This window comes from Xyrauchen texanus, chromosome 16 (assembly GCF_025860055.1).
Source record: "Xyrauchen texanus isolate HMW12.3.18 chromosome 16, RBS_HiC_50CHRs, whole genome shotgun sequence".
Classification (NCBI taxonomy): domain Eukaryota; kingdom Metazoa; phylum Chordata; class Actinopteri; order Cypriniformes; family Catostomidae; genus Xyrauchen; species Xyrauchen texanus.
Window position 1 is genome coordinate 25990162 of NC_068291.1, and position 14092 is coordinate 26004253.

At 38.2% G+C, this 14092-nt stretch overlaps 1 protein-coding gene across 2 annotated transcripts in view; it reads left to right on the plus strand.

Annotated features, from left to right (window-relative positions):
* LOC127656598 (calcipressin-3-like) overlaps positions 1–7084 on the plus strand; it is a 58295-nt gene extending 51211 nt beyond the window's left edge. For both annotated transcript variants that reach the window (XM_052144987.1, XM_052144988.1), the window contains 2 exons: positions 577–748; positions 4953–7084. In XM_052144987.1, coding sequence (XP_052000947.1) covers positions 577–748; positions 4953–5107 — 327 coding nt within the window. In that variant the 3' untranslated portion in view covers positions 5108–7084. The remainder of the gene's footprint in view (positions 1–576; positions 749–4952) is intronic.
* The last annotated feature ends 7008 nt before the right edge of the window (positions 7085–14092 follow it).

Genomic DNA, 14092 nt, shown 5'->3' on the forward strand with positions numbered 1-14092 from the left:
ACCAAATAAGAGACCAGTATAGATAATTTCATGATTTCTCCTCTCTCAATGGTCTGTCAGCTGGGGATAGTCGAAGAGCACAGTTTTCAGCATGGTAACACACACACACTCACACACAAGTACAACCAAAAACCGTTTGGAGGATTTCATGTTAAGACTAATTATCATTACCTTTAATTACAGACACAATTTATAGAATCACTATATTGTAAAAGTGGCCCCATAGGTTTTATACTAAACACTAAATGAATCTACACTTATCTTCACAGTGGTGATGTGTATTTTTGTGCTGGTGCATGCCTGTGCATGGATATTGTGTTTCTTTGAACAGTTAAAGAATAACCTGTTTCCTTAAGAAAGATGTAACCTTGGTGATAATATTCCTGCCTGTAACAGACTTCAAAGAGGAAATCAATTAGATCTGTGCTTGATCTGTATAGTGTGCTATTTATAATTTAGAAGATGAAAAGTATGTAGTTTAAAAAGAGGAGAGTGAGCATAGATTACTCTTAATCTAAGTATTAGTCTTGCTTTTTACTTTACCAGCCCCTCTCTCTCCTCTTTCTCTGGCCACAGGTACAGAATTCAGGGGAGGATGTGGACAAGACATACCTGGCCCCGCCTCAACCTGTCAAGCAATTCCTCATCTCTCCATCTGCATCCTCGTCTGTGGGGTGGAGCCAGAGTGAGGATGCCACACCTGTGATTAACTATGACCTGCTGTGTGCTGTGGCCAAACTAGGACCAGGTAGGGGAAAAAAAGCACACATAACTTACACCTATCCCTTAACCTGACCCTCACAAAAAAAAAATTGTACATTTAGCTTTTTTACAATTTAGGGATGTCACAAGTACCAGTACTTTGGTACCAAGTCAATACTAAAATAAAAATGATGTCACGATAGCAGTGTTTATGCTGTACCAGTAGTACAGAGCACCGACTCAAGACTGCTTTAAATGCTCACACAAGAATATTTTGGGGAAAAATTAATGCACAGTTACAGTTTTTCCCAACAAGTTTGGTGAATCTTTGGCTCATTGTCCCAAAACTCAAAACACAAAACCACAAAATGTTAAACTCTACAAATCTCTAGCAAAAGCAAACACTGCATTCAAAGCTGTTTTATCTCTTTCCAAAATATTGTGGAACCAAACACAATCATACAAGCATATGCCATACCCCTACACATACAAACTGTGCGTGCATGCGTGCGTGTGTGTGTGACCATCTGGACCAGTGACTAAAGCAAGTGCTTTTCACACAAACAGTTGAAAATGAGCTCACTTAGAAACTTCTGCAGACATATACAGTGGCTCCCAAAAGGATCTGGACACTTAAGCCACAGTTAAAAAGCTTTGCATTACATTAGAAACAAAAAGTCTTACCAAGTAGCAAACAAGTGATGCTAGACCTTTTCTCAGAACTAACTTCACATTTCTTTGCCAATTTCGACAATAATTGTAAGCAAATGGTCATTTCTAATAGCAGAATGACATCAGTTACTCATGTTCCTGTCAAAACAAACTTCTTTTTGTGAGAAGTGTGCTTTTTTCTTATCTAATGCAATGACAGTCTTACAGTTATAAATAAATGAAATGAGTGTCATAGTATAAACAGACAGACTGATAATAGAAATGGATGAAAATAATATTTTTGCTAACACTGATGTGTTAATGTGCCATTGGTGAACCGCTGTTGTGTTTAAAGATACAAACTTGAATTTTAATAGGTCTGATGGACACTGAGTTTGACATTATTACCTCCTGAGCATGTTTGTGTGCTGTCTCTGCACCCTCTGCTGGTTCATATTAGAACACACACTGACTCCCTGCCAGACATTTCTATGGGAAACCTATCTATTCTAATTGGTCTGGCTCGTTACTATAGTAATCCTCGTTCTGCTTCCCTGTGTTTGTGTGTGTAAGGAGTCATCAGAGGTGGCGCTTTTATTACTAAATCTCATGGATGTATTATATAGGCTATCTGTGTTTACCAACAGCTATTATCTTTTAATGGCCTTCAAATCTCTCAGCCTTGTGAGAAGACTTATATGGATTATTCATTGTACTTCAAAATGGTCTGCTGCAGAAAAGATGGCAAATAATCAACTGCTTAAGCACAAAATAATCAGTGTGTCACAATCAGTTCCCTAGTTCAGTATATCCTGAATATGAATTCGGGCACTAGCAAGGGCACTGATCCAGTGAACATTGGGACACATATGACTTAATCATCTGCAACACAAATAAGAGGTCGTGCTTGTACCAAGGCACTTGCAAGTTCCCAGACATTTCTGGGGGGAATGGCCCTAGCCCTCAACTTCTGATGCAACAGGTGCCAGACATGCTTAATGGGATTGAGATCCAGCTATTCGATGGCCATGGCAGAACACTGACATTCCTGTCTTGCAGGAAATCCCGCACAGAACAAGCAGTATGGTTGGTGGCATTGTCATGCTGGAGGATCATGACAGGCTAAGCTATGATACACCTCTCCAGACAATGATGGACCCTCCAACTCCAAATCCATCCCGCTCCAGAGTACGGGCCTCTGTGTAACGCTCATTCCTTCATCAATAAATGTAAGTCCGACCATCACCCATGGTGGGACAAAACCACGACTTGTCAGTGAAGAGCACTTTTGCCAGTCCTGTCTGGTCCAGCGAAGATGGGTTTGTGCCCATAGGCGACATTGTTGTCGGTGATGTCTGGTAAGGACCTGCCTTACAACAGGCCTACAAGCCCTCAGTCCAGCCTCTCTCAGCCTGTGGACAGTCTGAGCACTGATGGAGGGATTCCTGGTGTGTTCCTGGTGCAACTCAGGCAGTTGTTGTTGCCATCCTCTACCTGTCCCACAGGTGTGATATTCGGATGTACCGATCCTGTTCAGGTGTTGTTACACATGGTCTGCCACTGCGAGGATGATCAGCTGTCCTTCCTGTCTCCCTGTAGCGCTGTCTTAGGTGTCTCACAGTACGGATATTGCACTTTATTGCCCTGGCCACATCTGCTGTCCTCATGCCTCCATGCAGTATGCCTAAGGCACATTCACGCAGATGAGCCTGGGCATCTTTCTTTTGGTGTTTTTCAGAGTCAAGAGAAAGTTATTTTCTTTTAAAGAGAAAGGTCTCTTTAAGCTGTTAGTGTCTTAACAACCTTTCCACAGGTGCATGTTCATTAATTGTTCATGATTCTTGAACAAGCATGGAAAACATTGTTTAAACCCTTTTACAATAAAGATCTGTAAAGTTATTTGTATTTTTACAAAATTACCTTTAAAATACAGTGTCATGAAAAAGGGATGTTTCTTTTTTGCTGAGTTTATATTTACACTTGTGTTCTAACAACTTGAAACTTAGTTACAGCCACTCTTCTTAATGGGCCTTACAGCTTAACTTCTTATCTAGTTCTTATCTAGTCTAGCAGTGTCTGTCTCTTTCCTGAGAGTGAGAGTTGAAGAAGCAGTGAATGTCTGTGTGAAAGATGCAAAGCTAATAACAATCTCTTAGATCTCTCATTCAGATCTCCCTATGAAACACAGGGAAGTGTACCTTTCTAGGACTTTTACAGAGCTGAATGCACATACAAATATTTGCTTAAACACAACATTAGTGGAGGACATCTGGGTGAACTGTTGTAGCTGGGGTTGGATGGTACCAGCGCACCGGGATTTAAAGCAGCCATGTCTTTTTTGTTAATCATTTTCATGAGGTCCACTTTTAAAGGGTAACTAAACACCTGCTCAGAGTCTGACTCCACCCACTAGAAATATTTGAAAATGCTGGAAAAGTGGGCAGACCCCGGCGGGGATAGAGGGAACGAACCGAGTGCGGGGCTGAGCGGGGGGGGCACCTGAGACTCGTAGTGACGGATTAATTGACAGCTGCTGTCAGACTCTATGTTATGAGTCTGGTGAGCTGGAACCTGCTTACGTCAGCTGTCACCGCTTACGTCACGAAGTACCGCAACAGCCAATAGGAAAATTCTACTGCAGTAGCCACCGTTCAACCTGAAGAGGGCAGCACTCAGACGTTTTTACACCTTATATTGTAGAATTAAAACACTTTATACACAAATGTCAAAACAATTACTTGAATCAATGACCAGTACTAATAAAGCCCCATGCTTACAGATCATTAACTAAAAAAAGTTGGTTTAGGGTTTAGTTACCCTTTAATATATTCTGTTTAAGTTTTCTTGCATCTACAGCTGTCATAATTTAGGTTTTCGTGACCATTTTTACTCTTTCTCTGACCATAAAAATGAAAAGGGCCATTTTCTCCACCTTTGTTGTCGCGTCTTACACTGTTTATGCTGGGTCATTCCTCGGATTTGGTAATAATTCAACCTGAAATTATTCTTTTTATTTTTGCTTCCATAAGATTAGTTAGTTGATAAGTCATTCGGGTAACCCACTGATTAGTCGATTTTGAAAAAATTAAACAAATTTAAACATAGTAGTTCTGCACATACCTATTGCAAAGCCTGCAATACATTCTGACAGAATCACACAATCCACACTCAAATGTGCTGCACAAACTATACAAATCAGACCAAAACGATCAGGAAACCTGATAAATATAAACCTCAGCCACTTGTTCCTAATGTTGGGATCCTTCTGGGGCTCCCTCATAGCTTGGAGCGGCACAACATTTGAAGAAATATGTCTGTCCTAATGGTCCAATCTGCTGAAGACCAAATAACTGTTGTTGATGTATAAAAAGTCCAGTCATTTTGATGTATTCAGCTATCTGAGATCAGAAATTCAGCAATTTAGGAACAAGCTGTTTTTGTAGCTTAGTTTCAATAAATTGCATTTTTGCACTATAGAGCACATCTTGAATTCTGAAACTTAGAGTAGGTTTTCATAGTGCATTGTAGTTTTTTATTCCAAAAGATCAAGGAATGACCCCTTTGAATAATAACATCTCTCCCTCTCTCTCTCTCTGCAGGTGAGAAGTACGAGCTGCATGCAGGTACAGAGTCCACTCCTAGCGTGGTGGTCCACGTGTGCGAGAGTGAAATTGAGGAAGAGGAGGAAGCTCGGCCCAAAGCAAAAATCATTCAGACCAGACGCCCTGACGGTTCCCCAAAAGTCTTCAACTAAGCCTGTTGACATACTGCACACGATCTATCTCTCTCTCTCTCTCTCCTCTCTCTCTCTCTGTCTCTTTCTCTGACCAGGGAAAGATACGCTTTATTTCAACAACAAAAAAAGCAAATCTTAGAAGTGGGCTGCATTTGGAGGGGTGCTCAATGCACTTGAGGCTGATGCTGTTCTGAACTGGACTAGTGAAAGGAACACACTGTCTCACCGCTGCCTCACGGGACAGCCAGGTGGCAATGAGTTTGCGACCCCCCAACCCCCCCCTCTCACAATCATAGCAGTTTTCATTCCATCATTTAGAGTCTTTGTGCTGTAGCATTACAGAGCAGTAATAGTATTTAACTGTTTTAGAGTAGGTTAAATGTTAACCTTGTTACAGTTTGTCATCAAAGAAAAATGCTTTAAAAAAAGATAGTGGAACCATTTATTTCCTGCTTTCTCTGTTTTTATCTGATGGCTTTGTCCAAGTTTATCTCCATATCGTTTAGGTTGGCATACCGCTGAGGGGGTGCGGCTCACTGGGTTTGAGACCCATGTGTATTTATGTCTGTTCGTAACATACCAGGTGGGGATAACAAGATTTTCAATGAAAATGACTGTTTAAGGGATCAAAAGTTGAAGTGTTTCAGTAATGTTGGTGATGATGAGAGATTTTCTCTCAAGGGTGTTAAACATGTTTGTTTACTAAGTTAGATGTGTATTATGCTTACTGTGTATTTGATAACACGTACATTTTTGCATGCTAACTGGCGTATTTTATACTCTATGTTAAAGATTGATGCAACTGCTTTTTAGCATATCTGACCGCTGTCTTTCAGAAGAATGAACTGACACTGGAAAGTGAAGACAACAGTTGTCAGGTGTAAAGTTTGACACAGACATTTTGTACTTATGTAATGTTCACTGACAGACAAAAGAAGTTTATTGATAGTACAGGAAAAAAGCACATTGAGTTGGGTTTTAGTTTCTCCTCAGCTGTTTGGCACCATTCAGCTTTAGCTTTTTCTAGGAATTTATATAGACCTAGATTTCCAGGCCTGTAATAGTCATAAAAATGAAAGAAAAATATCTAAAGTCATGGAAAAGTAATGAAAATGTCGATTTTTATAGTTGTGCTGAGCTTTGATATATTTAATTGGCTAGAACTAGCTTTTTGTCAGTACAATATCTATGAACAAATTTTAGAATATCATTATCCAGTAATAATGAATGACTGCAAGTCATGGAAATTCAAAGGTGTGGGAACCCTGTGTTTTGGGGACTTTCTGTGCTACTTGCATTAAGCACTGAAAATGTTAGGTGTTTCTCATCTCTGCATGGGTTTGCTGAGTCAAGACTTTAATCAGCTGAGGTTACAGGACTATATTCTCATTGTGGACAGTTGCAGAGAATTGTACACCCCAGCTACATTTATTGTAAAGATTTTCAAGATTTCTGATATTCTTGATTGTTCTGTGATCCATTGAATCTCATTTTGTTTGCTGTGAATAATCTGTTATATTTGGTGTCAAAAGCTTAAGTCAATCAAATTTTGTGTAGTTAAATTTAAAGATCATACATCAAACTCTGAAGACATATGAAGTCCAAGTGGGTGTACCATTGTGGGAATGCTTGATGGCTGTCATTTCAATGTTCAGCGTTACAGCAAGTTACATATTTTGTGTCTTGCTAATTCTCTTTTTCAGTTTATTGCCATTTCAGTTTATATATATATATATATAAACATACACTGTGTTTATTCATACCAAAAGAATTGCGAATATTAAATGCCTCTTGATGAATACATTTGTTTTAAACAATGTGCTGTAAATGTTAGGGAGTAAAATGGTGGTTAAACTAGCCTTACTAAAAGTCACATTTTAGTAAAAAATGGGAGAGTCTTGTTAAAGGTATAGTTCACCCAAAAATGAAAATGCTTGCATCATTTACTCACTTTCATCCTATCCCAGATGAGTATGACTTTCTTTCTTCTGCTGAACACAAACAAAGATTTTTAGAAAAATATCTCAGCTCAGTAGGTCCATACAATGCAAGTGATTGGTGGCCAGATCTTTGAAGGTCCAAAAAGTACATAAAGGCAGCATAAAAGTAATCCATAAGACTACGGAGGTTTAATCAAAGTCTTCAAAAGCGATCTAATAGATTTTTGGGGAGAACAAACCAAAATGTAACTTTTTGACTATAAATCTTGAAAGTGTACTCTTGGCAATCATGATTTCAAGCTCCATTAAACTTCCTATAGCGCCATCTAGCACTCTGTGCGTGCTTCAAGCACTAAGAAGTGTCTTCTGAATCTACTTTATTTTGGTTGAGAACAGACCAAAATATAATAATTTTCACTGTACATCTTGCTAGATGGCGCTATATGAAGTGTAATCGAGCTTGAAATCATGATCACCAAGGAGTATTCTGTCAAGATTTATAGTGACAAAGAAGTTACATTTTGGTCTGTTCTCACCAAAATTAGATTAGTTTAGATCGCTTTAGAAGACATTAATTAAACCACTGGAGTCTCATGGATTACTTTTACGCTAACATTATCTGCTTTTTGGAGCTTCAAAATTTTGGTCACCATTCACTTGCATTGTTTGGGCCTACAGATCTTTGATATTCTTCAAAAAATCCTTAATTTTGTTTAGCAGAAGAAGGAAAGTCAAACACATCTGGGATGGTATGAGGGTGAGAAATGAGACAATTTTCATTTTTGGGTGAACTATTCCTTTAACTATTGAGTAATATTCTGTGATTTTTCAAAGTGATGTCATGACTGATTTCACGTACAAAAACAAAAAAGAAATTCATGTATTTTTTTTTTATTTTATTGAGTAAACAAAGTGGTATTAGTTATTGATTACCAGCATGAACAAATGTTTTGAATTGTATGAAGGTTTTTGTGTGAGAGAGAGAGTTTTAGCTAAGATATATGAAAAAGGGATTAGAGAGAAGTGAGATACATGAACACATGAAATTGTGTCTGATTTGTTAAGAGATCAGTTAATCACTGGCAGCATAATGTACTGATTTTTTTTTTTTTTTTTTTACTGTCTTTAAAGTGCTGTTGGAGTTGCTTTGTATCATATTGAAAACAATCTCAGTCTGCTTTCTTTTATTTATTTATTTTTTACAAAGTCTTCAGATGGTCAGTTGCTGTTGTTCCATTTGGAAATAGATATTGTCTTGAAACTGTAGTTCATAACTTAGTGAACATAAAGCAATAATTTACAATTATACGTCTGTGTCCTGTGTGGATTTATTTGCAGAGGTGTTTATTTTTTTGCCTGCTTATGTTTGTGTGAATATGATTATTTGTTTCTCATTTGCATACAGTAAATACAGTGCCGTGCAAAAGTGAAAAATTCCCTGAAAGATTCTCTCATATTACCTAATTATAAATGGTATACTGAAATGTAATTCTGATTGATATTTTATTTTAAAACATTGAAACTCAAAATCAATTATTGTAAGGTGACATTGTTTTTTGTTGGGAAATATTTTTATGTAAAATTGAAAAACTGAAATATCTTGCTTGCATAAGTATTCAACCCCCATACTTTACTATTTGATCGAGTCACCTTTTGCTGCAAAAACTGCTTTAAGTCTTTTGGCGTACATATGTACCAGCTTTGCACACAGTGACATAGTGACTTTGGCCCATTCTTCTCGGCAGATTTCCTCCAGGTTGTTCAGGTTGGTTTGGTGATGCTTGTGGACTGCAATTTTCAAATGGTGCTACAGATTCTCAATAGGACTGAGATCAGGACTTTGACCTGGCCACTGTAGGACATTTTTTCTTTTTGTTCTTGAGCTAGTCCAACGTTAGTTTTGGCTTTGTGCTTGTTTAGTCACAACATTCCCATAGTTCCATTTATGTTATTCCATAGTTTTAATTTTATTCTAAAATGAGAAAAAAAAAGCCCTTTTCAAATCTCTCCAGATATGTTCAGTTGGGTTCAAGTCTGGACTCTGGCTGGGCCACTAAAGGACATTCGCAGAGTTGTCCCATAGCCACTCCTTTGTTATCTTGGCTGTGTGCTTAGGGTCGTTGTCCTGTTTGAAGATGAACCTTCGCCCCAGTCTGAGGTCCAGAGCGCTCTGGAGCAGGTTTTCTTCAAGGATGTCTCTGTACATTGCTGCATTCATCTTTCCCTCGATCCAGACTCTCAATTCCTGCTGCTGAAAAACATCCCACAACATGATGCTCCCACCCCCATGCTTCACTGTAGGGATGGTATTGACCAGGTGATGAGCTGTGCCTGGTTTCCTCCAGACATGGCACTTGCCATTCAGTCCAAAGAGTTCAATCTTTGTTTCATCAGACCAGAGAATTTAGTTTCTCATGGTCTGAGAGTCCTTCAGGTGGGCTGTCATGTGCATTTTACTGAGGAGTGGCTTCCGTCTGGCCACTCTACCATTCAGGCCTGATTGGTGGAGTGCTGCAGAAATGGTTGTTCTTCTGGAAGGTTCTGCTCTCTCCACAGAGAAATGCTGGAGCTCTGTCAGAGTGACCATCGGGTTCTTGGTCACCTCCCTGACTAAGGCCCTTCTCCCCTGATCGCTCAGTTTGGCCGGGCGGTCAGCTCTAGGAAGAGTCCTGGTGGCTCCAATCTTCTTCCATTTACGGATGATGGAGGTCACTGTGCTCATTGGGACCTTCAATGCTGCAGAAATGTTTCTGTACCCTTCCCCAGATCTGTGTCCTGTGACAATCCTGTCTCGGAGATCTACAGACAATTCCTTGGACTTCATGGCTTGGGTTGTGCTCTGACATGCACTGTTAACTGTGGGACCTTATATAGACAGGTGTGTGCCTTTCCAAATCATGTCCAATCAACTGAATTTACCACAGGTGTACTCTAATCAAGTTGTAGAAACATCTCAAGGATGATCAGTGGAAACAGGATGCACCTGAGCTCAACTTTGTGTGTCATTTCAAAGGCTGTGAATACTTATGTACATGTGATTTTTTTCGTTTTTTATTTTTAATACATTTGCAAATATTTCAAACAAACTTCTTTCACATTGTTTTTATGGGGTATTGTTTGTAGAATTTTGAGGAAAATAATGAATTTAATCCATTTTGGTATAAGGCTGTAACATAACTAAATGTGGAAAAAGTGAAGTGCTGTGAAAACTTTCCGGATGCACTGTAATATTGTGTAGGTCCCACTCATGCCACCAAAGCAGCACCAACCTGCATCTCAGAATAGTACTCTGATATGCTATTCTTCTCACCAGAATTGTACAGAGCGGTTTGAGTTATCATAGATTTTATCAGTTTGAACCAATCTGGCCATTCTCTGTTGACCTCTATCATCAACAAAGTGTTTCTGTCCACAGAACTACTGCTCACTGGATGTTTTATTTAATTTTTTTGCCACCATTCTGAGTAAATTCCCTTAGCCTATCCACTTTATTTTCATCTAACAATTAAAAGAAAGGGAGGTTTCTTACTTCGTCGCCAAGGGAGAGCGTGACACATCTGCACAACGAGCTTTTCTTTTATCTACAAAGGTGATATTCATCAATCAGGAGATCCCAGCCCAGTCTCCAGGGAGACTAATCCCTAATACTGATCCTAAAGACACTAAACATGCTCTTCTAGCATGTCCTTCTGAGGATCAGTCATCAAAAAACATAATTAGGTGCTCTTGAATCAATGCCAGTAACTTTGAACAAGATGTACTAGAACAAACCATAAACAGCTGTGTCATATTCCCTGTTGTCTTTTGTTTGTGTACTTTTATGTTGAAATTCTTGTTTAGTTCCTGTTAGTTTTGTAGTCCTTTGTAGTTCTATACCTTGATTGGTTCTCCCTGATTATTTCTCATTCCCTGATTTTTTCCCCAGGTGTTCCTCCTTCCCTTGTATATTTAAGCCCTTGTTTTCCCCAGATAGTTTGTCAGTTCTTGCATGTTTTGTTATGCTTGGTTCCCTGTGTTTTTCTTTATTCTGAGTTTTCTTGTTTATTTTAATAAAGCTCCACTTAGATCATCATTCTTTGCTTGCCTCGTCACAGAAAGGTATAGAACTACAAAGGACTACAAAACTAACAGGAACTAAACAAGAATTTCAACATAAAAGTACAAAAACAAAAGACAACAGGGAATGTGACAATCTGCCTATTTTATTTATTTATTTGGCTTGAAGGTAGATTGAATTGTGTAGCCTATACTGAAACTCTGCTCATATGCTCTTAAAATGTTGTTTTATAAAACAGATACAATTCTGATGGGATGATCCGTGCTCAAAGCCAAAAATCTGATCATTAATACAGGGGATCTGATCATGTACACTGAAGATTGGGTCGAGTATAGGGAAGAGTGGGGTAAGATGAGTCTGTGGAAAATGTAACCAATGCCGTATATCTACAGGCAACTGCACATATTTTTTGTCATGTGACCTTGTTAGCAGGAAGTATCCATAATTTATATCTGTCTGTGAAGAGAAGCAAATGGGAAAAGAGTGAATTATGCTTTAACACAAAATGTGTTTTTGGCTAAAAAAAAGAAAAAGAAAAAGGGGGAAAAGAAATACTTTTTTTATTTTTTACATTTGAGGTTTACTGATTGTTGTGCCACACAATGGTGTAGATTTGGCTTGAACATTGGGGGTTGAACAGTGTGAAGCATTTACATGATTCCATTGATCATTGTATAAATAATGGGGGGGGGGGTCGTACTTGCTTGCTTTGATTATAGAGGGGTTCACCAACATCCCCCCAATACCCTTTTGTTATCTCTAATGCAATGACATTTGTTTAGTTTGTAGTTAGTTTTATGTGTTTGAGTTAATGTCTTTCAATATGATGGAAAAAAGGAGCCTCAATGTGACAAAGTGACCAATGAAGACAGCTTAAACTATGCAAACAATCTAATCTTAGAGCAGGACATGTAATGACCTAAGATTGGTTATTTTCACAGTGCTGTGTGTACCTGCGGTAGTCATGTGTTTGCTGATGACCAAAAGAAATACTGACTGACTGCAGCTCTTATCTATTATACCTGTAAAGCAGATGGTGTGTGAGAGATTCAGCTCACTAAACCGCTGAAGACTTCAAGAACAGAGCAAATAAAGTTAGTTTTAGGATTTTTATTGGGGCTATTGATCAGTTTTAATAACATTAATTATGTATTCACAATTTAATAAAAAATGAATTGCATATATCAATATTTGCTGTCGATTCATGCCAAAGCTTTCCAAATGTAGACAATTCAAAGACATTATTGCAGCTAAATCATTGACAATACTAAAAGTGACTTTCAGACGTCTTTATAAGTACATTGTTTGTTTAAGCTATATTTCTAAATCATTGAACTTAAGTGTATCACAGCCCACAACCTCTCTGAGGTACACAAAGGGGCGTTCACACAGGATGCATAATTGCATTATATCTGTGCAATTTTTTATTTGTCGGTATATGTACACATGGGTCGATGGTAGGAAAATCCCTTATTAGAGAATTTACAAAGTCTTAGATTCAGGAGGCATAATTAAATGTGTTATTTATTTAAATATGTAATTTTGGTAACACTTTACTATAAGGTTCCATTTGTTAACAGTAGTTAATGCATGATGTATAATGAACAAACAATTAACAATATATTTTTTTTACATCATTTATTAATCTTTGTTAATGTTAGTTAATAAAAATACTACTGTTCATTGTTAGTTCATTTTAGTTCATAATGCATTAACTAATGTTAACTAAATATTAAATATGTGTTACTATTACCATTAACCAAGATTAATAAATGCTTTAAAATTATTGTTAGATTATGTTAACTAATGTTGTTCACTAATGTTAACTAATAGCAGCTTACTGTAAAATGTGACTGTTATTTATAAGGCCATGTTAATTCAGTGCAAATAATTACATTAAAAAAATATGCGTAAAAATTTGGAACTGAAAATGTGAATATTCCTACCATCGGACCAATTCAAGTTTGAAGTACCACCTGTTTTCAGAGGGGGGCAGTAAGCGAAACTCCAGCTACATAAGCAATGCACAGTTGTACACTAAGGGCAAATTCCATTCGAAAGTGATCATCCCTATGCCCTGCTTACTCCAAAGGACAGAGCTCTTGATTTGGGCATTCTGAAGGGTGCATGACATTACTGTATGAATGTACCCTTTGCTAAGAGTCTTGTGGAGGGGCCCTCCATGCAAAAAACAAAGCACAATTTTTTTTTTCCTTTTTTCAGCAGGGGGCAGTCAGTGAAACTCCAGTGACGCTGTGTAGGCAACACGCAGCTGTACAGAGAACAAACCACTTTCAGGCTTACTTGACACTAGCGACAGTACAAGATGAGGATGCATTCTTGTGTTCAAACACAGCTTGATGGAGCACAATTCCAAATCCACAGATCTCGAGACCAAGCCGGTTCTCTTTATTCTTTATTAATTGCTAAACTTTTAAACACAAAAATTGGTAATAGCAGAGTTCATGAGCATTAATGAGCACCTCCATGTTGAGATTATACGACGAGGTGATTATTTTTTTTCTTCAGAAAAACTGTGGCAGGGCGGAGGGCGGGGCGTGGCCGGGTCGTGATTCCGCACACCCGGCCCCTAATCAGGCTAATTAGACCTCGAGGGGGATAAAGGCTGACCGAAGACGGCAGTGCAGGAGAGAGAGAGATTTACGAACAGCTGTCCGACACCTGTGTGTGTTTGTCTTTTTGGTTAAGTTTATAATTAAAATATTATTTATATTGTCAAGCCTGTTCTCGCCTCCTCCTTTCCATTAATACCTTTACAGTCACCTTATCTCCATAATCCCAATTATCTCCATAATAATAGGACGATTTCACTTACAAAATAAATGAAACATGTCTGACTGCAATTAACGCATTACAAAAGGTAACTGAAGACTTCTGTTTTTGTGTTACACTGCATCTAGTGCAAGTTCAGTTTACTCAATTAACACATTAAATTGACAGACCTAGTTTTTATATAATCATGAGAGTGCCGATTGAGGAACAACA